The sequence below is a fragment of the Phasianus colchicus genome, chromosome 13 (genome assembly GCF_987193195.1).
Source record: "Phasianus colchicus chromosome 13, bPhaCol1.hap1.1, whole genome shotgun sequence".
Lineage (NCBI taxonomy): Eukaryota > Metazoa > Chordata > Aves > Galliformes > Phasianidae > Phasianus > Phasianus colchicus.
The window spans coordinates 2,676,826-2,700,704 of NC_143448.1; the positions used below are offsets into that span (position 1 = coordinate 2,676,826).

The window sequence follows — 23,879 nt, forward strand, 5'->3', positions numbered from 1 at the left end:
TGAAACAGCGCATCCAGCCAGGACTTCAGAGCCGGATACAAACTGAAGGGCACTATGGGATGGACCAGAATCATAGAATGGCCGGGGTTGGAAGGGACCTCAAGGATCACGAAGCTCCAACCCCCTGCTGCATGCAGGGCCACCAACCTCCACATTTCACAGCAGCCCAGGCTGCCCAGGGCCCCATCCAACCTGGCCTTGAACACCTCCAGGGATGGATGGGGCATCCACAGCCTCTCTGGGCAGCTGTTCCAGCTCCTCACCACTCTCATAGTAAAGAACTTCCCCCTGACATCCAACCTAAATCTCCCCTCCCTCAACTTAAAACCATTTCCCCTGGTCCTGCTGTTATCTACCCTTTCAAAGAGTTGATTCCCCTCCTGTTTGTAGGCTCCCTTTAGGTACTGAAAGGCTGCAATGAGGTCACCCCCTCCACCACCCACCACACTTCTTATCTCCAGGCTGAACAAGCCCAGCTCCCTCAACCTGTCTTCATAGGGGAGGTGCTTCAGTCCCCTGATCATCTTCATGGCTCTCCACTTGACCCTCTCCAACAGCTGTCTTTCTTGACTGAGGGCTCCAGACCTGGACACAGTACTGCAGATGGGACCTCACAAGAGCAGAGGGGAACGATCACCTCCCTGTCCCTGCTGGCTACTCCTCTTCCAATGGAGCCCAGGATACCATTTGCTTTCTAAGCTGCAAGAGCACACCGCTGGCTCATGTTAAGCTTTTCATTCATCAGGACCCCCAGGTCCCTCTCTGCAGGGCTGCTCTCAAGGACCACTCCTTTCAGTCTGTATGGATGCCTGGGATTCCTCAAGCCCAAGTGCAAAACCTTGCACTTTGCTGTGTTGAAACTCATTAGATTCACCCAGGCCCACCTTTCAAGCCTGTTGGGGTCCCTCTGAATGGCATTCCTTCACTCCACAGGTTCCACCAGGAACCTCAGAGCTGGAGGTGGGTATCGCCCCAGCTCTTTAGCTTTGAGGGTTAACACAAGAGGCGTCACAAAGATTAACTGCAGGCTACACAATTGTCAGCCTTATGAATTGTTTGAGGGTTCTGCATTGAAAAATAAAATGGCTGAGATCTAACCTGCCAAGCAATGTTAAAAGCTGAGCTGGGAGCTTCTAAGAGCTGCTGAGAAGGAAGATGCTGATTTTACTAGGCTTTGCTGGGAAAACCATCAAACTTTCAGTTTGAGTTCTAGGTTCGCAAACATTTCCCTACCAGGCAGACAAGCAGTACCCAAACCAAACTCATATCCAACTCATTAAAGCTATTTAAACTGTTAAGAAAAATCTTATGTTTTTATTGTGTAATGTAGCATTGAAACATCTGAACAAATCGGTATCTGGGCTGTACAGGCTGCTGTTCTTTCAATTCTTTGGGTTATAGAGCATCTTGTCAGTACATAAACAACAACCTTTTGCATTTTAAATTCTTTCCGAGGCATGCTGGTACAACACAAATTTCTCTTGTCAAATGCAGCTAACTAACTTCCAAACATCATGCACAAGGAACTCATCTAGTGACAATGTAAACTCAGCAGAAGGGCAGGTCACAGCTCTTGCTTGCTCACGCTCTGCAGTGCTGCAGGTTTGTGTATGATATTTGGAATGTTCTGTGAGTGTGAATAATATCAGTAAGAGGAGAGGAGAAAAAAAAAAAAGAACAGGTGCCTCGGGGTCGCCAGCTCAGCCAAAGTTGTGCAATGCTAGCCTGAACATGTCATTGGTGCAAACCCAGGCATCGTTGATGTTCTTTAATAGAAATATCTGGTGGAATCCCATGATAGGATCTTCATCAGCCTGTGGAAAGAAAGGAAAAATGTTCAAAAAGCTCTGTCTTGAGAAATGTATATTCCAACACACACTAAGAAAACTTAAAAAGCTAATGCTAATAGTGACACTGCATGCTGTAAGATAACTAATACCTTGAGACACTCACACAACCAGAAGTCCCTTTCCAAGTTGCTTACAAACACAAACCTAGGGCCCAGCGACAGAAATCCTGTGACGCTTTGTTAGAGTTTTCTGGAATAATTACAGACATCTCATTCCAGCAACTTCACAACACCAGTGGAAGCATGCCTGCCTCACCGTGTGGAACCACAGACTTTCTTTGGGCCTTGTCCAAGGAACCAAGCGTAAGATGACACGCTTTCAAATTAGGTTGTAACTGCTGTAGTTTGGATTGAACCTCAGAAGAGATTTTCTCTAGAAGCCAACAGCAACAGTGCTGCCTGAATTCCCTCTGTAACAATCTCAGCTTTTGAAAGGTTTCCCAGAGCAGGTACAGCTGGCCAGCAACACAGTGCTTCCTGCTGCCATTTCCAGGACCAACTCTGAAATGGTAGCTGTAGCTGCAAGGAGGTGTTGAAAAGCACAGAGAATCTTTCCAGCAGCGCCTTCCCTTCTCTCTTTGCTAATTCAGTGCTATGTTTACAGGAATGAGAGACTACAGAAGTAGGAATATCAATAGTACTGAATTGAATAGGACTGTAGGGAGGCTAGTTCTCCCATCAAATGCTCACCAGTCTCATCAGAGACATTATACAGCCTCAATACGAGGTGGAAATCACAACAGGATGTAGTCTGAACAATCCACAGGATCTAGTAACAAAACAATTCCCTTACGCTGACCATACTTCATTCAAGTCAGCCTTTTTGGAGGATTTTAAGCTTTCAGAATGAGAAGGGGAAAAAAGCATAAAAAGATAGTATTGAAAAGCAGCAGCCAGAGGAACACATGAAACAAACTGTCAAAATGCTGAATGTTTACTCTCAGTGGTCTAGCTGTCTAGCAAGAAAAGCAAATGAAAAGATTGAAGAAAGGGAACTTGTATCCATAAACATCTTTTAAAAAATGTAAAACGTATGTAGATGAAAAACTGACTGAGGAATAAAGACAACTTTGAGGAGCAGCTTGCTAAGAACAGTAACCACATCACAGAGCAGGAAGTCTGTCACAGCACTCGTAGGACCAGTGTGGATAGGATAGGACTGTGTGACTGAAGCACAATAAGAAAATTCAAATCTAAAACCAACTTCAGGGATTTCATAGCAACAACTAGCAAAAAAAATAAAAAAAAGGTATGTGATACGCAGTGTCAGGAAGTATATCCATGTAGGATGTATTCCCAAGTACATCCATGGAGGAAAAGCAAAAAGGGTGCTAGATTAGCTGCTGTTCCTCAGGAAAGTGATACTGAAATTGGTTTTCAGATGTTCCTATGTAGAGCCAGGAGTTATATTTGATCCTTCAGTGTCTCTTCCAACTCAGAATATGCTATGATTCTGTGAGTAACTTCTTGGAAACAGCAGCTCACAACAAAAGTGTCAGCAGTTATTAGGAAAGGAATAGAGACCAAAGCCCATAATTATGCAAACACAAACACACAGAGCACCCACATACCAAATCCTGCGTGCACTTCTTACATTAAAAAAAAAAAAAAGAGAAAAGGAGAAAAGGTAGAATAAGGAAAGGCCAGAGAAGGGTAAGAGATGATCCAGCTACCAAGCTTGCTACTGAAGAAAGTAAACTGAGAATGACTCTAGCTTGCAAAAAAACCGTAATCAAGGGGAAGAATGGGGAAGATAAACTACTATAAACAAAATCACAAAGGACAAAGTGAGTGAGGAATCTGGTTTCCTACAGGCAACAGAAGTATCAGTGAGTCCAAACTGAAATAATGAAAGAAAAATCATCCAGACAAGCGCTAAAAAAGTCACAGTTCAACAGCATGATGAACTGAGCAACTTTCTGTCGTGCTGATATAAGCCTTTTTTCACACTGGGCAGAGGCTTCACAGTAATTAACACAAAGCAAACACAGCAATTGTGCTGAATTAGACTGGCTGTCCATCTTGTTCATTAGCACATATGACAGCAGTCACAGCAATTATTTCAGGGGAATTACCATCATTATGTCTGCCTAGAAAGATGTTTGCATATCCATCCAGAGGAGGCGCCCTGTGTGCTGAAGTCTGGGAGTGTAATATCATCTCTAGCTTTTCCCAGGTATCAGACATAATGCTTAAATCTCTTGCTACTTCTTGATACTCATTTTATACTGCACGCACTGGAATCTTTAAGAAAGTGGAGTACTTCAAAGTTTGAAATACAACCTCGTATTTGATAGCACCTTGTTAATGTTGTCTTTTTTGACTAAGCCAGAATTGAGTTCAGGTTCATTTCAGCTCCCTTCTAATGGCTTAATTTAAACCACCAGGCAGAATCTTACCAGCTTGACTAAGTATTAATTACAGCTATTAGTAAGCATTTTGCATACTCACAGTTGCCCTCTGATCTCCTCTGAAGTCACCAAGGCACCTACTAGAAGATGCTGATGTAGTTTTCACCAAGTTTGAGCTTACTCATTACTGACATGAGTGTACCTCTAGAAAAACAAATCACTAACAGCCTGGTGTAGAGCAGGTTTCCTCCACATGTGGTAAGCACAGCTACACCCCAGCTGGTAGCACTTCAGCTTGAGGGGAAGTTCTTCTTGCCCTATGTAATTCAGGACTGGACATGTGAAAAAAGATAAAGAATTCTTCCCTAAACAGTTGCTCTTCTGCATGTTGCTAATTCCCACAATAAGTTCACATACTGTTGTTTTCTTTATTCATTTAATGTTATGCCTTCATAGAATAGGGGAGCAATATTCTCTAAGAACAAGGAAAATCTTCAACTACATCTAGATCAAATGAAATGATTTATAGTCAGTCTGTTCTCAGAATTCTGAATACATGCTGTTAACAAATAAGCCAAGACCCACAGCCAAGATATTTGAGATGCTCCACAAGGCACACACTAATCCAAGCCCAACCTATGTGAGATCTGCATCACAGCTCAAATAACCTCACTGAAACATTTTATCCCTACTTTCCTCTCCAAATTCAGTTGTGTCCAACTCAAAATCTGCATTTCAGATGTGAGTACGCACTTTAAGTATGTGGGTTTTGTTTTTCCTATTTTATTATTTTATTCCCTATAGTTTCAACATTTCCATGACATCCTTGAGCAGGTCAGAGAATCAGAATGGAAGGATCCTCTGATTTCCAGTCCAGCCTCAGACTTGCAGCAGGACTACCAGCAGCACTGCACCAGACACAGCTTCGTTCAGCGAAGTCCTCCATGCATGAACATTTCACAATGTGTCCAGGAAACATTTCTCAGGGTTCCAACCCTTCTGGTAAGTTGCCCCTCGTGTCCAGACTAAACCTCCCAGGCTGTGGTTTGCAACCACTATCCTCTGTTACGTTGCCTGGCACCAAGAGTTTGCTTCAGATCAATGGAGATACTGAACTTCCAGTCATTAGCAGAAGTACCACACTACCTTATGTCTACAGTGCAGGTACACAGCCCTCAGTCACCTCCTCTCCAGGCTCAAACTCTCAAACACTGGTGATCTTGGCAGCTTTTTGACCTCTTCCAGTTCTTCCTACATCCTTGCTGATCTCGAGGCTTGCAACTTAGGAAATTTTCAACTCACAGAACCATGAGTCAAATCACTGTGTCAGATGCTAGACTACCTTGTAATCCAAGTGTAGCCAAAGAATATTTTCACTAGTCCAAAAAAAAAAAAAAATCTCCTCTTGTCTGGGAAGAAAGAATTTTAGTCTCCTTTCATCAGCACCCCACAGAAAGTATTAACTGAAGTGCTACTTGCAGCTATCTTTGTCTCAAAGGAGAGGCTAGTGACTAAAGAACAGATTTTTTCAGATGTTAGGCCTCATTTAACAGGCTTTAAGCAATGCTTTAAAGTAGCCAACATGCACTGCAAAACCATCCAGTGATTTGGGTTACCAATTTCCTTTCCCTTCCAAGAAAAAGTAACACTGTATAATAGTTAGTTATTTACATTAATTCCACAATACTTCAAAATTCACACTCAGAGCTGCAGATCTTCCACGTTGCTCTGAGAATGTGCAAGCCACAGCCATGCTTCTCAGCCACCAAGAGCTCAGCTGACAGAAGAGCCAGAAGAAGGCACTCCTTACTCAATCAGGACAGTGAGGACTGCAGGGAGCAGAGGTAAGGCAGAGGTTACACGTTGTGGAGGGCTAGCCTGAAGACTTCATTGGTACACACCCAGGCACCTTGAATATTTTTCAACAAAAACGTTTGTTGGAAGCCTAGAACCTGGTCATCATCTGCCTAAGCATGACAGGAGAAATGTATTACTACGTGAAGCACACTGGAAATACTGGGTAATGTGCTGGAGGAACATAGAACAAGCATCACAATGAAAGAAACTTACTCCTGAAGGCTTAAACTGATGCTCAATCTTAATAGTTAAAGCAAGCAAGCACGCAAAATGAACAGCAATAAAAAGCTATGAGAGCAGAACTGAAGTAAGTGGAGGCAGATTTATTACCCATCCAAAGGTTTGAAAACATTACTGCCTATCTCAACATCAATTAGAGAGGATCTTGCACATTTACTTGATAATATGCTCTTGTTTTTTCTGCCAGGGAGTCTGACCCTCACTAGAGGCATCATTCACCCTGCTCAGATGTGCTCTGTTACACTCTAATGTCTTCTCCAAGAAGCTGTTGTGTCCAATCCCCTTAAGTTCAGATTGCTCCAAAAGATATTCTATGTTTACAGATCATACTGATATGAGCACGCAAGGCTGCAGACTGCAGCAGCACAGGGGCAGACTCACAGCCTGACTTTGACACAAGGCAGTTGTGTTAACTGACCATAGTTAAATCCCACTCCAAAGGGAAAGGATTTAAAGCATAATAATGCATGTTTTCTGAGAGCATAATGATGTGGTAAAGGAAGTACAGTTTGACAACAGTAGACTTTGGTTAATTCTTCAGAACCATTCCTGCACAGCTAAGAGAGCCAAGGCTTTATAACAATTTGGTAACAGCCCACTCCACAGTGTATGAAGGAAGAATAAGGTTTTACTTTTCATGCATTTTGAAGTTTTTCCCCCTAAAACCAAACAAGATGAAAATACAATGGCTTATGAAGAAACGCCAAGATGTGCCCAGCTCCCTTACAGTGAATCTCCACTAAACTTTTCAGATTAGCCACTCAATCAGCCATGGCCTCTGAAAACCCACTAAGGCATCACACCAAGAATGACCACTCAGAAAAAGCATGCTGGAAGTCCTTCAGCCTAGTTACTTCCCTGCAAGATCCTTCACTACATAAAACAATGCAGGTTTTTCAAATTGCAAATTCATAAGCATATGCATTAATTGTACTGAGCTTCCAAGAATTTGGTTGAATTGTGTGAATAGGAAAACTGAAGAGATTTTTTTTCCTTCAAATCCAGCTACTAATGGTCCTTAACGTCTTTTCTCTGTGCAGAACAGCCACCCCACTAAGGATAAAGGTAATTCAATAAAGGTAAGCATGCAACTCTGTGTCTTTTGCTACAGCATATCCTGTTCAATACAAAGTATAGATGGGTTGAGTTACTCACCAGCTCTACTAAGTTACTTACCAAGCCCTGCTGTTCTCAGTCACCTTATTTACAGCAGCACTAAGGTGTACTAAAGTTATTGCTAGCATACATGCACAAGAAAAAGCATTTGCTAAGTATGACAAACAGCTTCACGTACTGACAAACTATATGCACCATGCTAGAGACTTGCTGAGTATTTTAACTGTCCATCTGTAATGACTATCACAATGGTCTTTCTGAACACTTCCTCAGTGAGGAAGAGCATTTCTGAGCATCAAACCACACATTTTAATATCAGCTCTGATCCATTTGGTGATTACACAGTAAGCTTAAAAACATGACTGTGCATAACCAGAGGCAGCTGTGAGTGGCCCAAGACAATGACCTAAAAGGAGTCTCGGTTACATCACTGAGTTTTGTGCACACCCAGGCATCAGACAGCAGATGAGATCAGCATGTGTGACCTCACACCTGCCCTGCAATACAGTGCTTTCTGGGAGAACGCATAGTTCTTTCCTCAATCGAGTATGGGCAAGCAGGAGGGAGCAACAAGAAAGCTGGAATCCAACTTGCAGCTAGGAAGCAAGAGCACCTTTAAGGAGAGCCAAAGCCATCTGTGTTAGGTTTAGAAGTGGATGCTAGGCAAACAGATTTAAGCTTTCAGTCCTAGGTTTGCTTAACAGTACGCTCTGTTGAAGTCTGAAGGTTAACAGAAGTGCCATTTAAAGTTAATAGGACAAGGAAGCCTAAATAGCTATTTTAAGAGAAACAGGGCCCAAAGCAACTCTAAAGGTTGCATGGCTTTGGAGTCCTGATTGGGTGGACCAAACTCCAACAGATCTTGTTCTGGTAATTTTAACTATGGTGATTTCACACTTTTAAAATAAAACACTGCCTGCTGAGTGCAAGTTTTTAAATACAGGGTATTTTTGCAGATTCTAAGACAATTTCTTTAATTAAGTAGTATCATTAACTTGCATCATAACATACTAGGGCTGCAGACATTTCTTCACAAGATGAGATTGAGCAAGCTCATGCAGTTCAGTACCACAATTTTAACAGCAGTGTAACCATACTACAGCCTGAAAACTATTCTGGCTTTTCTTCACAAGAAATTCTTCCAGCAAGTGTTTGAACTCAGAGGAAACATTCCCACTGCTTCTGCCTACCAAGGTTAACACCAGGATTATGGATTTGTACTCTAAAAGAGCAAGTATGGTCTTACTGAAAAGTTGTAAAATTACAGAAGATGCATACTACCACAGCTCAATGGAAACGTAATAGAATACTCTATTAGAGATACTTTTGTTGTCCAGGAACAGCACAGTGATGCTTCTGAGTGCAACTGACACTAAAATCTTACAGCAGAATAAGGAAAATATTGATGCTTCTTGAGCCCCTATGATACTTGTGTGCATAATGTAGTAGAACCCCAGCATCTTGCTGGATATGAGCCAATGACTGCCAAATTATAGGCCATTTTACCTAGCGCAAGCTATCTGAAGTACTTTCTTGATAAACTTGAATAGCAGAAGAATGACATCCCAGTGCAACCTTACCAGAATTCCTTCCCCATTGGAGAGAGTATTTTGTTTTCAGAACTTGGATGATTTAGTATCCTGCAAAAACCCAAGATATAAGCATTTGTTACTGCTTAATGGAAAGAGTTTACCTTAAGCTGTCCCACTACCATACTGAGTATACAGCTGTCAGGTGTAGGTTGGTGGTCTTGTGCTGTGATGCTGTGTTGTATTTTTTGGAAAGGAAGGCTCTGTAAAGTGAAAAACAGACATTCATCGCATTACTGAACTCACAGAACACAAATCCAAGATTATGAAGTATTAGATTTTAGCAGTACTGCATAGAGAGCTTTTGCAACTCAACACTACTCAGCTGGGTGGATCACAACAGTTACTTCATGCCATGGTGCTTTAAAAGTAGGTATGTCACTACAGTCATTAATTAGTATCTTTTCCTTGTCTAATTGCATGGCCTCAAGAGATTTACTTCATCTGAAAGCTGGAAGTTCACATGAGGAAAGCAGAAAGCTCTGCTCTGCATAATAATAAAAGACCATATGATCTAACACACAGGGCTTACCATACAAATCCAAATATGCTTTTTCCTTAAGGTGGCTGTTAATAGGAACAGAGATTGACCAAGAACTTGCATTCAAGACCTAAGTTTCTCATCTCTACCTTTTCTGTTTGATTTTTTTTTTCCTTGATGTTAGCAACTGAAGAGAATCAGAACAGCAACTGGCAACATCTTTGCTGTGAGCCAGACAGGACAACAAAAGCATTGAGAAGAAAAAAAGCTGGAGTTAGAAGTGCAAGGTACATACACTGAGAAACACCAGACAGTGGAGGAGTGAGTGATCCCTTTTTTCAGTTTAGACCACATTCACATGCTAACCACTGATGACTCCAAGTAGCAAACTTGCAAACAGTCCGGGTTTCTAAGAGTTCTGATGGAGCTCTAGGCAAGGCTGATACCTAAACTCAACACACTGCACAGGAAAGCAGCATGCAGTCACTTCAACAAGTAGGATGTACTGACTTCACTCAGTCCCTCTGATTTTTAAGAGGCTTAAGACAGACCCAAACGTGCCCTTTGAGTTCTGCATTACCCTTGAGTGGAAAGAACTTGAAAGACTTGCTAGAAGACAGACATGAGAAGAGAAGACTGGAGTGCTACTAGCAATAACATGAGCTACCAACTTGGCCCTACAAGTATAAGGTTTCAGGAAGCATACCAGGAAACTAAATCCTTGGCTAAGAGAGAACACAACTGTGGAAGGATCAGGAGGGAACTTTGAGGGGAACAAAGTAAGTGTACAGAGCAGCCCTCCAATTGCAGAGAGATGCTATTCAAGAAAAGCCCTGAATAAAGCCTCCAGTATTTCCTCTTGGCTGGGTTAATAATGCCAAACTACCATGAACTGGAAGAATGAGTCTGCTGGTTTGCAGAACGTTTTCCAAGGTCACCATCCTGAACTTGAATGTGTAATGTGCATGCCCAGCCTGCACAAGCATAGGCTGGAACATCACACACCCATCCTTCAACAAATGAGAGTATTACAAAACTCAGCCTGTCCTCATCACAACAGCTATGTGTTAAGCAGGTACTGCAACAGTCCTGTTGGGCACAATGGTGCCTCTTTAAAGACAGCTTTGATTGATTCTCTGATTGACCCTGTCAGAGAAAAAGGGCCCTAATGGCTGGGCAACCAAACAAGCTATTCCTTCTGAAATACAGTGACTGGACTGAGTAGGGTCAGCCAGCATCACTGATATTTAAGATCAAGGGAAACTATCTCAAAAGATGATAGCATACAGATACCCACCTTAGCAGAGAGAAGCATTTCTTTACCTGCAGAGTACAGTTAAAGTGGCTGATGAGTGAAAAGCTACAAGCAAAGCTTTTAGAGTCATCTGAGAAAGATTCTGGACTTTCATAATCAGAACTGCAGAACTCTCCTTTTAAATCATGTGAAATTCTGCAAGGATAAAGTTTTTTGGGGTAGTTTAAACTCAGCCCTGGTTGCAGACTAACCAGGAAGTATGAGAAGCAAGCTACCTGCTACATGGCATCCAACCTTGACTTCCTCTGATGGATCTCAGTGCAGAGACTATTTCCTACCACAATTGCAAGCATGACTCTCACTTTAGGAGATGCCCATCCTGAGAAGCCTACTACATGCAATAAGCTAAATCTTACTGGCAGAGATTTTGGATAGGCTTGGTTAATGCAGGAAAACCAAACTGTAGCAGGATTCTTCAAGAGACATGAAAAGATCTCACTGAACACTAAAGCTGGTCTGCAAATGCTCCATCATTAGAGCTACCCGCTCCAGCTTCTTCCCTGTTCCATGAAGCTCCTGGAACTACAGGATTACCTCAAATGCTCAAAGCAAACAGGCACTCTGAGATGATTTTTTCATCCAGCACCAGTTAAGACAGAAGGCATGTGTGTCAGATCCCACTCTTTAACAACGGTGCAAGTGCACAAGTGCTTGCAAAGCAGTCTTTGTGACCTTGCCCAATGGTACCAGCATCATCTGACAGAGCAGGCTGAAAGGTGCTGCAGTGTTGCAGAGATCTTGCTGTTAAGAGAAAAACCTGCCTCTTTGTGCCTAGGGCCCAAAGAACACAGGATCACAGAAGTGCAGAAGAACTCCAGTGCCAAACTTTCAGCAACGTGCCCAACAACGCTCAGACACTCCAGAAGCAGAAAGAGAACAGGGGTACAAGTTAGGTTAAAAGAGCAAACAAAACCCACATAGCTCAGTGCCCACAGATACAGAGCAAGAGTCAGGGTAAGGTGCTACATTCCCATAACAAGCCATGCTGGGGGGGAGGGCACAGAATAATCTTACTGCATTTCTTCCTTCCTTTAAGCAGATGGATGTAATCAAAATACTTCCTTGGGGAAAAGAAATATGCCTCCATTCACCAAGCAAGACTCTGCAGCAAGCATGTGAATGCACAAAGTCCAACTTCCAACACAAAAAGATAAGACGAAAAGATGATACAACACTCTGATGGGAAAGAGGCTGATCTGCACTGGACCAGATCCAAGGCAGCAGCCTGAGATGCTAGAGCCAGGCAAATTTTATCTGGTTGGGTGTCTAACTAGCTGCCTAAGGAACACTGAGTAAACAAGCAACTCCAGAGCATGAGTATCTCCTCACTCCTCATCTAGAAGTGAACAGTTGCAAGCTGTACTATTTCTGAGGTGCGTGGCCTCAAAAGCAATGCAGGCACCTAAAACTCAAACCTAAGAGTAAATCTCAGCTTTTACATCGCAATTAAAGATACCCTGGATGAAAGCACTGATCCCAAAACAGGGGAGGAAGAGCTGTGTAACAACACACGTGGACAAACAACAAAGATTTTCTCCTCAAAGAAAATCTTCAGAAATCTTCTTCAGAAAGCCTGAAACTGTCACATTTTTTGACATACCATACCCTGAGCAGAACATCAGAGCTATAAAGCACACATTCCACATAACTTGCAAGAGAAAAAGTTTCAGATCTCACAACAGCTTATAAGCACACCCGTTTTTATAGAAGAGGCCTATCTCAAAGATAAAACTTCTCCAAGTTTAACTGAAAAAACATGGATGGAGAGTTTCAGCCTGTATATGTTACTAAATGCTTTCCTCTGACTTGATGCAAGAAGAAACACTGATTTCACACACTGAAACATAACTGTAACTATCCGTACCAGAAAAGCCAAGGTACGTTCCACTGGGGATAACCCAGGTTCTTCACCATAGAGCTTAAATCACATTTTTAAAGGCAGCTAATTTACAGTCTACAGCATTGTTTCCCCAAAACATTCAGGAAGGATTGAAGACTTACAGAGAGTTTTTCAACGATAGCTGCTTTGCCCTGGAACTGCTGTCCTTCCCACGTAAGGCATGATGCATCAATCTGAGGGAAAAGGAAAAACAAAAATCATCAGCCTGCTTAGGAAATGCTTCAAAAATCTTATTAAGAGGTTTTGCTTACTTGGTATGCATTCTTAGAATCCAGCTATTTGTAAACTACCTCAAAGAGAGATGGAAAGAAACCATTGAAATAGTTTAGAACTGTCAGGTGAAAATCAAGTATATTAAGTTTTATTATCATGATTCTACCAGCAAAAAAGTTCCTGGCTCTGGATTTAAGTTAGCTTTCAAGAGATAGTCTAGAAGTATGGACACAAGTCTAGTACACATAGACAATAAATGAAACCTGATAAAATGTCTCATACCATCACACTTTATTCAACTAAGGTACCAATCTGCATTTCCTATTCACACCCAGAAAAGTGGAATGTGCCTCTAAAGGCTTTCTAACGGATTGCCAGCCCTGTGTGGCACAAAATGATTGAGATGCTTCAGCCTAAAAGCTCTTCCCACGTATGAGAGAGAGCATGCAGAGCACTACATCAGGTGCAACAGCAAACAGGCAAAAAACTTTGTATTCATGGAACTCCACCAAACAGTACATCAGTGAGCTACATAACAGTCTGCTCCTGCACAGGTGCCTCCACTGAATGCTCATGAAAGGTAAAAAGGCCCTAAGGGCAGAAAAAAAGCACATGAGTCCATTGTATGGATGGCCATGTTTCCAGAATTAATTAGTCTGTACTTATTTCCAGTCTTCTGAAGATTTGAAGCATTTTAGTAATGGCACGGCAGGAACTGCCAAGTGCCTTCATATTTAGAGCTGTGATTAAACATTGGCTACTTGTTTTTCCCTACTTTATGGGCTCTCTGTTCACAGCTCCTTCATCAAAACAAGGCAACAGCTAGCAAACATGTAAGAATCCGAAGAGCAAATGCTATCAGTGTTGGTAGAGACTGCTGAGGTAGGGAGGGGCATCAGAAGGTGTTCCTACAACTTAGAACCTCCAGAACTTGGTGAATCTTCATATGACTCATTCAGCAAGGGTCAAAAAAACAGGACATGCTGCTGGAAGACTCGTCAGACTTGAGTGCCTTGCTGAAACAGCTCAGCCACCCAGCAGCATTCCTCACCACCAGTAATCACACACAGCACTCTGAATCTTCTAGAGGCAAAAACTGTAAGTTCAGCAAGTGCAGTTGCATTGACTGATATTCCAAGTCAGGATAAAACCCACTGTCCCACCTTAAGTATTCCCACACATCGAAATAAGGAAGCATAGGCATGTGATGTGACAGGGTATCTTTACTACTTACATATATTGCTCCTAACTGAGTCCTGTCTGCATCAAAAAGCTGGTAGTAATGTTGTACGAAGCTGGACCCAATCTGCTCCCAGATAGGCTTGTCTCCCATTCTGAATCCTCACCTACAGCTGGTGCCTGTAAAACAAAACAAGGAATTATTAGAAAGAGCAATTGCATAAACAAGAGTAACACATGGCTGAAGCACCAGTGGACACAGACTGCCTCAGCTGGCCAAAATTCTTTTTCAGGAAAAGGACAAACAACACGTCAGCATCCCAGACTTCTGTGAAATAAGTCCTAGATACTAAGTGGTTTTATTCTGTATGAGAGCAGTCGGTGATTTCTAGTGCTGTTTCAGTGGAAGGTCAACTCACAGAAGCAGAGAACAAGAACCAAAGTGAATAAATGTTACTGCCTCACATTCACAGATTTCAAAAATGTCACCATCTGAAAGAGTTGGCTAGCTGCTGCCATTCTGACTTGATCATCTCATTTAGTGTTAACAACACAAGTGTTAGGAGTGATTGTCTGCAAGGCTTATAGCACTTATTTACCTATTCAGCCCCTGAACAGGGCGTTCTACCCCACACAGGTCCCTCTACAAAGAGCATCCTATTATATTAGTGGTACACAGAGTTCATTCACTTCCACTTAGCCACCTGCATAGCACAGCCTAGCTTTAGGACCTGTTTTCCTCTAGTATCCCATCACTAAGGCTGAGGTACACTCAGTGTTTATAACTGAACCTGAAGTCATTTCAGGATGTGGTGGTAAAATTAAGATTTCCCCAAACTAAAAGAACATTCCTTTCAACTAAAACAGTCTGTGTTTCCAGCTCTTCACAGGGTGTGCTGCTCCTACAGGCTCCACTAAGAAAAGGCCATCTCTTCATATTGCTGCATGATTCTCAAACTGATTCTTCCTTAGAATCATGGCAGTTAGAAAGCTAATTAGAAGTCCAGCCCTCCCAGGGATGGATACCTGGCTCTGTAACCACTGAAATGTTTTTGCTGTTTTTTTTTTCCCCCCGGAACAGTACGTGAAACTTGTCTATCCCATTTCTGAAATATCTTTAATTCATCAACAACCACGCAGTCAGTGAGGTCAGCACTGACCTCAGGTTCCCCTTACCATGAAGTAGATAACCTCAGCATGTACTGAAGGACTTTGTATTGAAAGAAAACCTTCCTAAAGTCACTTCCTTTCTTTCAAACAGCCTTCATCCCACACCTCAGAAGATTTATCAGCAGCTCCCCAGCTATACAACAATTCAAGACCGTGCCTGAGCAAGCACAAGCAGGATTTGCCAGTGAATCTCCCTAGATGTAGCAAAAGTCTCCCACACAACACTGCTGGGGGGCTGCCTCAGTCCTGAATTTGCACAAGCACCCTCAGTTTGAGAAACGCACCAAATAATCCCATGGGAACTAATCTGCATAAGCTCACTGTGCAAGGCCTTCAGCTTTCCCTACAAGCAATAATCAACCAAAAATGCAATATGGGATTCTCTTCTTTCACCATGTTTGTCAGGATAGACCTTGCAGACACCCACATACCTTCCAGAAGAAACCTCAGGATCTAGAATGAATGGCAAGACTGCTATGGGCTCGAGCATTCTGCCTTTGTGTCACTATCCTGTCCTTCTTTGTTGAATTCTTAATGTAGCACAGGCTACAATTTCTGTCTCTCACAATCAAAAAAAGCCCCCTAATACTATCCATTCTACACTGGCTCACACTAAGCAAACTCCATGTGATTGGTTTTGACTTGCTGAGCCCTGGCTGTGCAGTTCTGTTGTTGTTTCACAGGTGGGAAAGACACATCCATGCCCAAAGGATGAGAAGCACAACCCAAACCAGCACAAACCTCCTTAGCTACCAGCACCAGAGGCAGATAGGCCTTGTGTTGCCCTCCCAGCATTTGAGACATTGTCCAGTGTGCTGCTGAAGATGAGGTTACCTCAAACCTCTCTGTCCCACCTCAAAAGTCTTGGGGAAAGCAGCTATCCATTCCAGCTTCAGGAAGTCTTCCTCAGGATTTATCCTCCCATTGTAATCTTCTCCAGGCATGCTGCAGCCCAACTAAGTGACATGGAGCATGTCCCTCAAGTACACCTCTGTACTTCTGCTTCCATTTCCTCACCTTTGTACCAAGGCCAGGCACAAGGATTCAATGCTTCCTACAGAAGATGAACCCTAGCAGGGCAACACAGCTCACAGGTCTTCCAAAAATATATCCTTATTGGAGAAGAGAGCCTGGATCACATACAAGCGTGCCAGCCTCCCTCTCAGCTTCTGCAGAAGCTTTCTGATGCCCTCACTGCACTTCTCCCTGTACTTCCTGCTGGTGAGGACTCCCATGCCTTGTTTGGAAAACCAGAAGTAGCAGTATTTGTTTTTTTAAATCCTGCTGTTTACATTCCAGACCTGAGGGTACCTACAGATAGATAGTATGGGATGGCAGGCTGGTGGTTGCTGTGCAGCAAACAGCCCAAGTGAAAAAAATCAGTTTCTGTGGCCCATCATCGCTTCAGCTCCAGCCCATGAACATAGATAAGCATCAGACATCCTTCCTAAATGTTCAAGTGTGAATCTTATTAAACAGTATCTAACTAGTAAATGGCAGCCACCAGCTTATTCTTCTGCATGTAAAAGAAGCTGGCTCTAAGTGAAATCTGTTAATCCACAGCACCATCACACAAAGCCAAGCTGCAGCTGTGCACCAGCCCTGCAGCTCCCTGAGCCCCAGCCACTCTCAGCTCCTTGAGGCACTCAGCCTCACACAAGCACCAGACACCTTCTGTTCAAGCATGAAACCAAGAAAGCTTTTAAGACTGTCAGAAATTAAGGGACTGGAATTTTAAATTTAGAAAGTGGTATCATGGTTTTTAAAATTAGCGTGCAAGCTTGCTACCTCCTCCTTAAAAATGTATTTGTATTCTGTTAGGTAAAATACTGCTAAGTAAATCTGTATAAATCCCACAGTGTTGATTTTGTTAGAGAAGTGAGAGCTGAACTCAAAATAAACCTGTTGAAATTAATGACTCCTGGTTAATTTTGATTTCTTTTTTTCCCCTGTGCCGCTCATATATGGTTCTGTTTAACACTCTCTTCCCCAAAAGACTTGTCTTCCTTTTCTGATGCGTCACCCTTTCCTCCATGGTGTCTCATGTTTCCTGCTGTGAAGTTTAGAGCACAGGTTCTTTCCAGAAGCTCAGCAGCAAGGCTGAGCTATCAGCGTGCCTCAGTGGAGTCTAACACTTGGACTCACAATACTTGTTACATTGCTTGGAATCTGCTCATATTATAGAGCTCACCCCCAGCTCAGACATCAGCCAGCAGTCAGTGTTCAAGCAGAAGCCCAATGCAGCCCACAGAGGTTACAACTGCCAGCAGCTGTCCCTCTACCAGGCACACTGTGACAGCACAGCGCTCTGCCACTGCTCTGCAGGGGATCTCTTGGTGACATCCACCCAAGTTTTCCATCCCCACCACATGCTGACATCCCCTAATGTAAACTCCTGCCCCCTGTGTGCCTCCCACACTTCCTACACCTCTTGACCAACACAGCTGAATCCCCACCACCCTCATCCCATACTCACCCTCAACACTGCCACATCCCTGACCCTAAAGCAAAGGTCCTGCAGCACAGATGGAATTCATATCTACACCCTGCAAGACTTCCCAGTTCACCATGGTTGCCTTTCCTCAATGCAAACAAATCCACCCCAAACAAAACTCCTGCACGGCCCCACCCACTGCAGCATCACTGCCCCATGCTTCTGTTGCTGCTCAGTCCTGCCAAATCAACCAAGGCAGCCCAATAACCCAAAGCCTCCCTCCCCATCCTGTGATGTCCTGTGCCACCAGCCATACAGGTCCACCACAGAGATGACTGCCTGAATAAACCTTGACCCAACTGCTCTGGCACACAGCAGAAGGCACTGATACGAAGTGAAGCTGCGTTATCCAGATGGCAGCAGCAGCAAGGGGGAAGGAAAGAAGGTAAGGTATGAGACAGAGGGGGCAGGAAGAGATGGGACTTCACATGGGCCCTGAACAACCTGCAATGACACTGAGGTTACAATGGCCTCAGGCAAAAGATTTTCTGTCCATAAAACACAAATACTACATTCATACTACGTTCATCCCTCCTGTGTTGCTCTGATCCAGGGTATGAGAGGTTGAGATGAACACAGGGTCTGGTTGAAAATTCTTCCTATTGCTTTCCTTCGACAGATGAGAAATCGTGAGAACAACCTGGAGGTGATTCTGTCAGCACAGTTGTAATGCTACTCAGATATGTAAGTGAAGGAAAAGACACTTTCTTATTTTGCCATTCACTGACAGATGAAAACAATTTGCTGTCCCTGAAGCCTATGAGCACTGGCAACCTTGGGAGGAGGAGGGCTGCCAGCACATCTCTGCAGGACAGAGAAAGGCCACAAAGAATTGTTCCAGCCAGCAACTGTGCTTACTGCATTATCAGACCTGGACACGTGCAAGCTGACTGCTATCAGGTAACAAATTTAAGTCTTTCTGAGTTCAAGAAGGGCATGCCAGCACTTCTAAAAGAACCCTACTCTTCTTGATGTCAACACAAACTCGTACTTAGGTATGAGCACTAGTGAGTAATGTAGCATTCTTCAGCTATGTGCATTACATTTTGCACTCCCTTTGCAAGGGATGCTCCATCCAAGAAGCTACATGGAATCACACAACAAACACAAGCAAATAATCTTAGTACAGGCTTTCTGACCTGCAGAAATGAAGAAAAAAATAAAAGACTAAAAAGAGTAACCTACTACACTGACAGAAGGGAAAAAATCCCCATCTATTCTGCAGTTTCTGAGTATGACTACCCTACTTCCATGAGAAATCTGAGCACAAACAGACCACACCCCCTGAATATTAAAGCTGGCTCCGCACACTACTGCACCAAAGTTAAGCTCTCTTAGGATCACTGAAGCTTAAAAACACACTGAGCTGGCGGGGTGCTCTCTGGAAGACAGAAGAGCCATGTAACAAGAGTAGCAATGCTTCCCTCAAGCCAGTGCTATGGGCTCAGGGCTACCTGGGGATCCACACAAACACAATCCAGACCATCCGTTGCTGCACCCTTTGCTACTGATTAACAGAGAGAGACAATGAAGAGCTGCCAGCTGTGTCAGCTCCTGGTGCACACACTTCTAACACAAATGCATTTTGTTCACTCCAAATGAGAAGTAGTGAGCAGTCTTTAAGTGCCACAAAGAAAAATGTAAAGCAGTAAACAACTTTTCAACTATTTCTCCTTCACCCTCTTCCCTACTGCTACTAAAACACCGAGGCAGGAGTTCCTCCTGCATGAGCTTTCTAAGAACACAATGGAAGCACAGTGAGAGGATTAGTTACTTTTCAACAGATCACCCAATGCCTACACCAAGAATCACTCGATAGCAGATCAGCTGTCTTTAGCAAAGGCATACGCTGTCAAGAGAAGAAACAAAGGAAATGATGGTAGCATCCCTGAATAATTCAGGTGGGAAAGAACTTCAGGAGCTCCAACCTCCACCTCCACAGAGGGTCACAGTCAGGGCATCATTTCAGACCAGGCTGCCCACTTTGCCTTTACCAACTTTGATCCCTCTGACAACAGAGATAACACAACCCCCACATGCAAGTTGTTTCAATGCTCCACTGTACGCACAGAGAAAAAGTCCCCCCTCCCAGGTCTAAGCAGAATCCCTTCCGAGTTTTGGAGGCCTCTCACCTCCCCCAGCCCTCCCACCTCTGTGGAAAGCCATCCTGCAGGTGATGGAAGGACAGGGCTGAGTCCTGCTCATGCTCCTCCAGAGAAAGCAAGCTCAGGGCAGAGATAGAACACACCTCAACGTGAGGGTAAGAATGCTAGAAATTATTCTAAACATGCTTTCAGACCTGGAAATAATTATATCTGGGTATATGTGCACAGCTGGAAAATGGAAAGTGAGAAAGGCGTGACAAGGAGCAGACAGTTTCTCCCTGAAATATACAGAAAATAATTGACTTTTCTCAGTTTTGTTTTTTTTTTCCTCTCCTCCAACTTCATTAAAACAAATTAATGCAGGAATTATGCCAACCTGAAGTGTATTTTGGTGGTTACAGACGTTAGCAAGTACAGGGACACTAGTAAATAAATGGACTGGGGGGGGGGGTGGTTCTGCAAAAGCTTTCCCTGTGCTCAGTTTGATGCTCATCCTGTCTGCCATCTGACAACCCACAAGTCACCCTAGATGATTATTAAATAGATGGGCATATCTTATTATTTTATACATAACTGGGTAAGACAACAGCATTTTGCTGTTAAGCGACAACGCTACACATGTGGCTGTTTATTTCATAGCACCATCAATGAAACCCAAAAACAGAATAGAAATGCACAAGGCTGAATCCTTGCTGTGTTCCCCAGGAGGAACTCCAGAATGGCCACCTTCAGAAAGACAGGGGGCACAGGGCAAAACAACACAGCTGCTCCATGTCTTTCCTCACCTTCTAGGCAGAGCAACACAACATTTTATGTCCAATAAATAGCAGACTGTCAGATGTTTCCATCTGTCCATCCCTGTGACTACTGCGACAGCTGCTTCAGGCTAAGAGAAAACCAAAAGCTATTTTTCAAGCTACAGAAGAAAAATATTACATGACAATTACTCAAAATTTAATCAGGTTTATTTGTGGACTGAAAGACCCAAAGTAATATTCAGTTTTATCCCTGCGAGATCATCTACCAATTACTGCCATCTGATCCCTTTGTTCACAATTCAGTTTGGCCCATCCAAGAACAATTCCAGTTGCATGTTTGTCCAAGTGGCCATGTAAATAACAGCCCTGAAGGAGGGAGCACAAAGTGCCCCTAAAAACAGTTCTGTGGACTTACTGAGGTGCTAAATGCAAGCAGACTGAGATAAAAGCTGCATTATTTTACCCCGTTTACGTTTAGTCACAGCATTCCCTCATTACTGACTGACACCATTAAAACATGGAAGATTTTCTGCAGCACGCTTTATGATCAACAAGCTTTGCAGGCACGTAAGCACGGCTTGTTAAACCTCATCTCTGCACCAACGGTCTCAGATCTTTGTTAAGCTCCAGATTTGCAACATATGCCTGGAAAAAGAAGGAAAAAAAACACAACACCCACACTCACAGAACCTTTCCTATGGCACCTACCTACCTCACGCTTCCACAACCATGCATTTTCTCTCCTCATTTGCTTCCTGCAAGCACACGGTATCATAGAACCACAGAACGGCCAGGGTTGGAAGGGATCTCAAGGATCATGAAGCTCCAACCTCCTGCCACAGGCAGGGCCACCAATCTCCACATTTAATGCTACACCAGGCTGTCCAGGGCCCCATCTAACCTGGTCTTGAATACCTGCAGGGATGGGACATCCATAGCCTCTCTGGTAGCTGTTCCAGCACCTCCCCACTCTCTCTGTGAAGAGCTTCCCCCTGATATTCACTCTAAACCTTCCCTCATTGAGCTTCAAACCATTCCCCCTTATTCTATCACTAACTACCCAAGTAAAAAGTTGATTCCCCTTTTTATGATCCCCTTTTAAAAACTGAAAGGCTGCAATGAGGTCTCCTCACAGTCTCTACTTCCAGAGAACAGCGTATGCAAAGGTGCACTTGTGCATAAATATAGATTTTAAAGCCACCCGTAACACCCCAACATTTGGGAGTTTAAAAGCAACCAGAAGAAATCACCTCTTAGTTATGAGCTGTTGGTGTAGGCTGCAATCCTTACACAGAATATACCACACACCACTACTAATAACATGATCCTACTATCAACAGCAGGGACAACAGAAACCCCACTAAATAGAACTGCTGAAAGCTGCTGGAATTTTCAGAAAGGAAGGAAAAGGATGGTAAAGCAAATATATTTCAAGCTACCCACTGAACAAGGGAGGCACGCGAAACAAACAGAAACTAGGGTGGAAAAGAGCCAAGCAGCCCCAAAGCGAGCCACAGAATCACTGTATTTCCACAGAATGGCTTAGGTTGGAAAGGACCTTAAAGATTATGTAGTTTTAATCTCTTGCTGCGGAGAGGGCTGCCCAGAGCCCATCTACGTCCTGCTGCACCTCCACGACGGGGCACCCACAGCTCTGGGCAGCAGCACCAGCGCCTCACTGCCCTCTGAGGGAAGGATTTCCTCCTCACATCTAACCCCGATCTTAAACGAGGTGATGCGTTTCATTGCTGACACCGTAACTTCTGTACTTCTGACCTGCCAGCGCCTCTTCTCTCCCCATCGCTGCTACAGCTTGAAGTCGCTCCCAGAAGGAGAGCAGGGCCGGTTGTGTGCTGTGGGGAAGGCGGCCGGCGAGGCGAGCAGCCCTAAACCCCCAGCCCTACAGCCAGCACCCACCTGTCCTTTGTTCCACAGCCCTAAAGCCTCGGGCAGGAACTTCAGCCCGAATCCGGTCAACTCGGATCCTCCGCTTATCTCATTTCAGCACAGCCCGGCGGTCACAGCGCGGCCCCGCATCCCCCTCACAAACCGCCTCCCGACACCCAAACGGCGGCGCCGCCCCTCCGCCCGCGGGGCCTCGCCCAGCCCGCCGCTCCCCCAACGCTCGGCCGCCGCCCCCCGCCTCAAAGACGGGGAAGGTCAGGGCCGGGCCCGGCCAGGCGCCTACCGGCAACGCCCCGCAGCGCGGAGCCGCCGAGCGGAGCCGTGTGCCGACAGCCGGGCCCCGCCGAGCCACCCCGCCCCCCGCACTCACCCCGCAGCTCCCACTATGGCGGCGGCCCCGTGCGCGGCGCGAACCCCCTCAGCCTTTCTCGCCCGCGTTCCCCGCCCCGCCCCACACAGCCCGGCCCCGCCCCGATGCACGCCGGGAAAACGAGTGCGGCCGGAAGAGGCGCACCGCGTTGAGAGGGGCGTGTAGGACTACAAATCCCGACGTGCCCCGCGGCGCCGCCCGCGGTGGCTCATTTGAATGAGGGGACGGAGAGCGCGCAGCGCTGCGCCCGCGGGCCGTGCCCCGGAGCACTATGGGATTGCGGCGGAGGGCTGAGGGGCTCCTTCCCATCCCCGGCCTCGCAGCTTCTTGGCTGGGCCCTGTAACCAGAGCGGGACAGATAGCGCGGGTTTGGCCCGTGGATGCCTAAGGCTTTGTAGTCCTGACAGGATTTCCCCACAGAGGGGTGCCGGGGACGTTCCCTGTGTGAGGAAATGGCTGCTTGTCCCAAAATTCACCTCAGCACCCCTGAGAGGAGCTGCACAGTGAAATGCGTGGATAAGAAACGCAATGTGCTTCTCAGATCCCCTCTAGGGAAATCAGTTTGGGTAGAAGTTGAGGCGTGGTAGAAAAACGGCTTCAAATAGATGCTTCCACACATAAATGTTGTAGGAGATTGGAGCTCGGCATGGCTCAGGCTGAGCACACAAAGCAGCAGCTGGGCGGGCTGGCAGTGGGCTGAAGGCTTTGCTCTGCTCTGCTCTGTGGGCGTTGCATAGCCTGGAGATGTGGCCATGATACGACGCCTTCCTGTGGCTGTGGGGGTGATGAGGGCTGAGGGAACACCGGGAAAGCTGACTGAAAGTGGCTGACTTGAGCCCCAGCCCCACCCAACACACCACTGAGGGCCTGTGCCTTCCAAAAGGTTTCTCACTGCCAGCACCGCCTTTCTCTGAGTTCTTTGGGGCCTCAAGGATTTGTGCCATGAAAAAAAACTGTTTCTTCAAATCACAGAGCGTGTGACACTTT

General features: G+C 44.8%; 1 protein-coding gene across 3 annotated transcripts; it reads right to left on the reverse strand.

Annotated features, from left to right (window-relative positions):
• Positions 1-1,292: 1,292 nt before the first annotated feature.
• Positions 1,293-22,997, reverse strand: NUTF2 (nuclear transport factor 2). Of its 3 annotated transcripts, none has more exons than XM_031615274.2 (5): positions 22,893-22,997; positions 14,146-14,270; positions 12,800-12,871; positions 9,107-9,205; positions 1,293-1,814 (listed from the first exon to the last, which is right to left on the reverse strand). In XM_031615274.2, exons 2-5 carry the CDS (start codon positions 14,242-14,244, stop codon positions 1,701-1,703), a joined length of 384 nt encoding a protein of 127 aa, XP_031471134.1. In that variant the 5' UTR covers positions 14,245-14,270; positions 22,893-22,997; the 3' UTR covers positions 1,293-1,700. The 3 variants fall into 3 exon arrangements, with proteins under 3 accessions (XP_031471134.1, XP_031471135.1, XP_031471136.1); XM_031615275.2 differs by having other exon boundaries at positions 22,806-22,893; XM_031615276.2 differs by lacking the exon at positions 22,893-22,997 and adding an exon at positions 22,535-22,681.
• Between the last annotated feature and the right edge of the window lie 882 nt (positions 22,998-23,879).

Excerpts from the sequence above, each read along its gene's own strand:
- NUTF2 (XM_031615274.2), bottom strand. The coding sequence starts at position 14,244 with ATGGGAGACAAGCCTATCTGGGAGCAGATTGGGTCCAGCTTCGTACAA. Across the intron at positions 9,206-12,799 it reads CTATCGTTGAAAAACTCTCT|AGCCTTCCTTTCCAAAAAAT; the intron begins GTAAGTCTTCAA and ends TTCACTTTACAG. Across the intron at positions 1,815-9,106 it reads TGGTAGTGGGACAGCTTAAG|GCTGATGAAGATCCTATCAT; the intron begins GTAAACTCTTTC and ends TTCTTTCCACAG.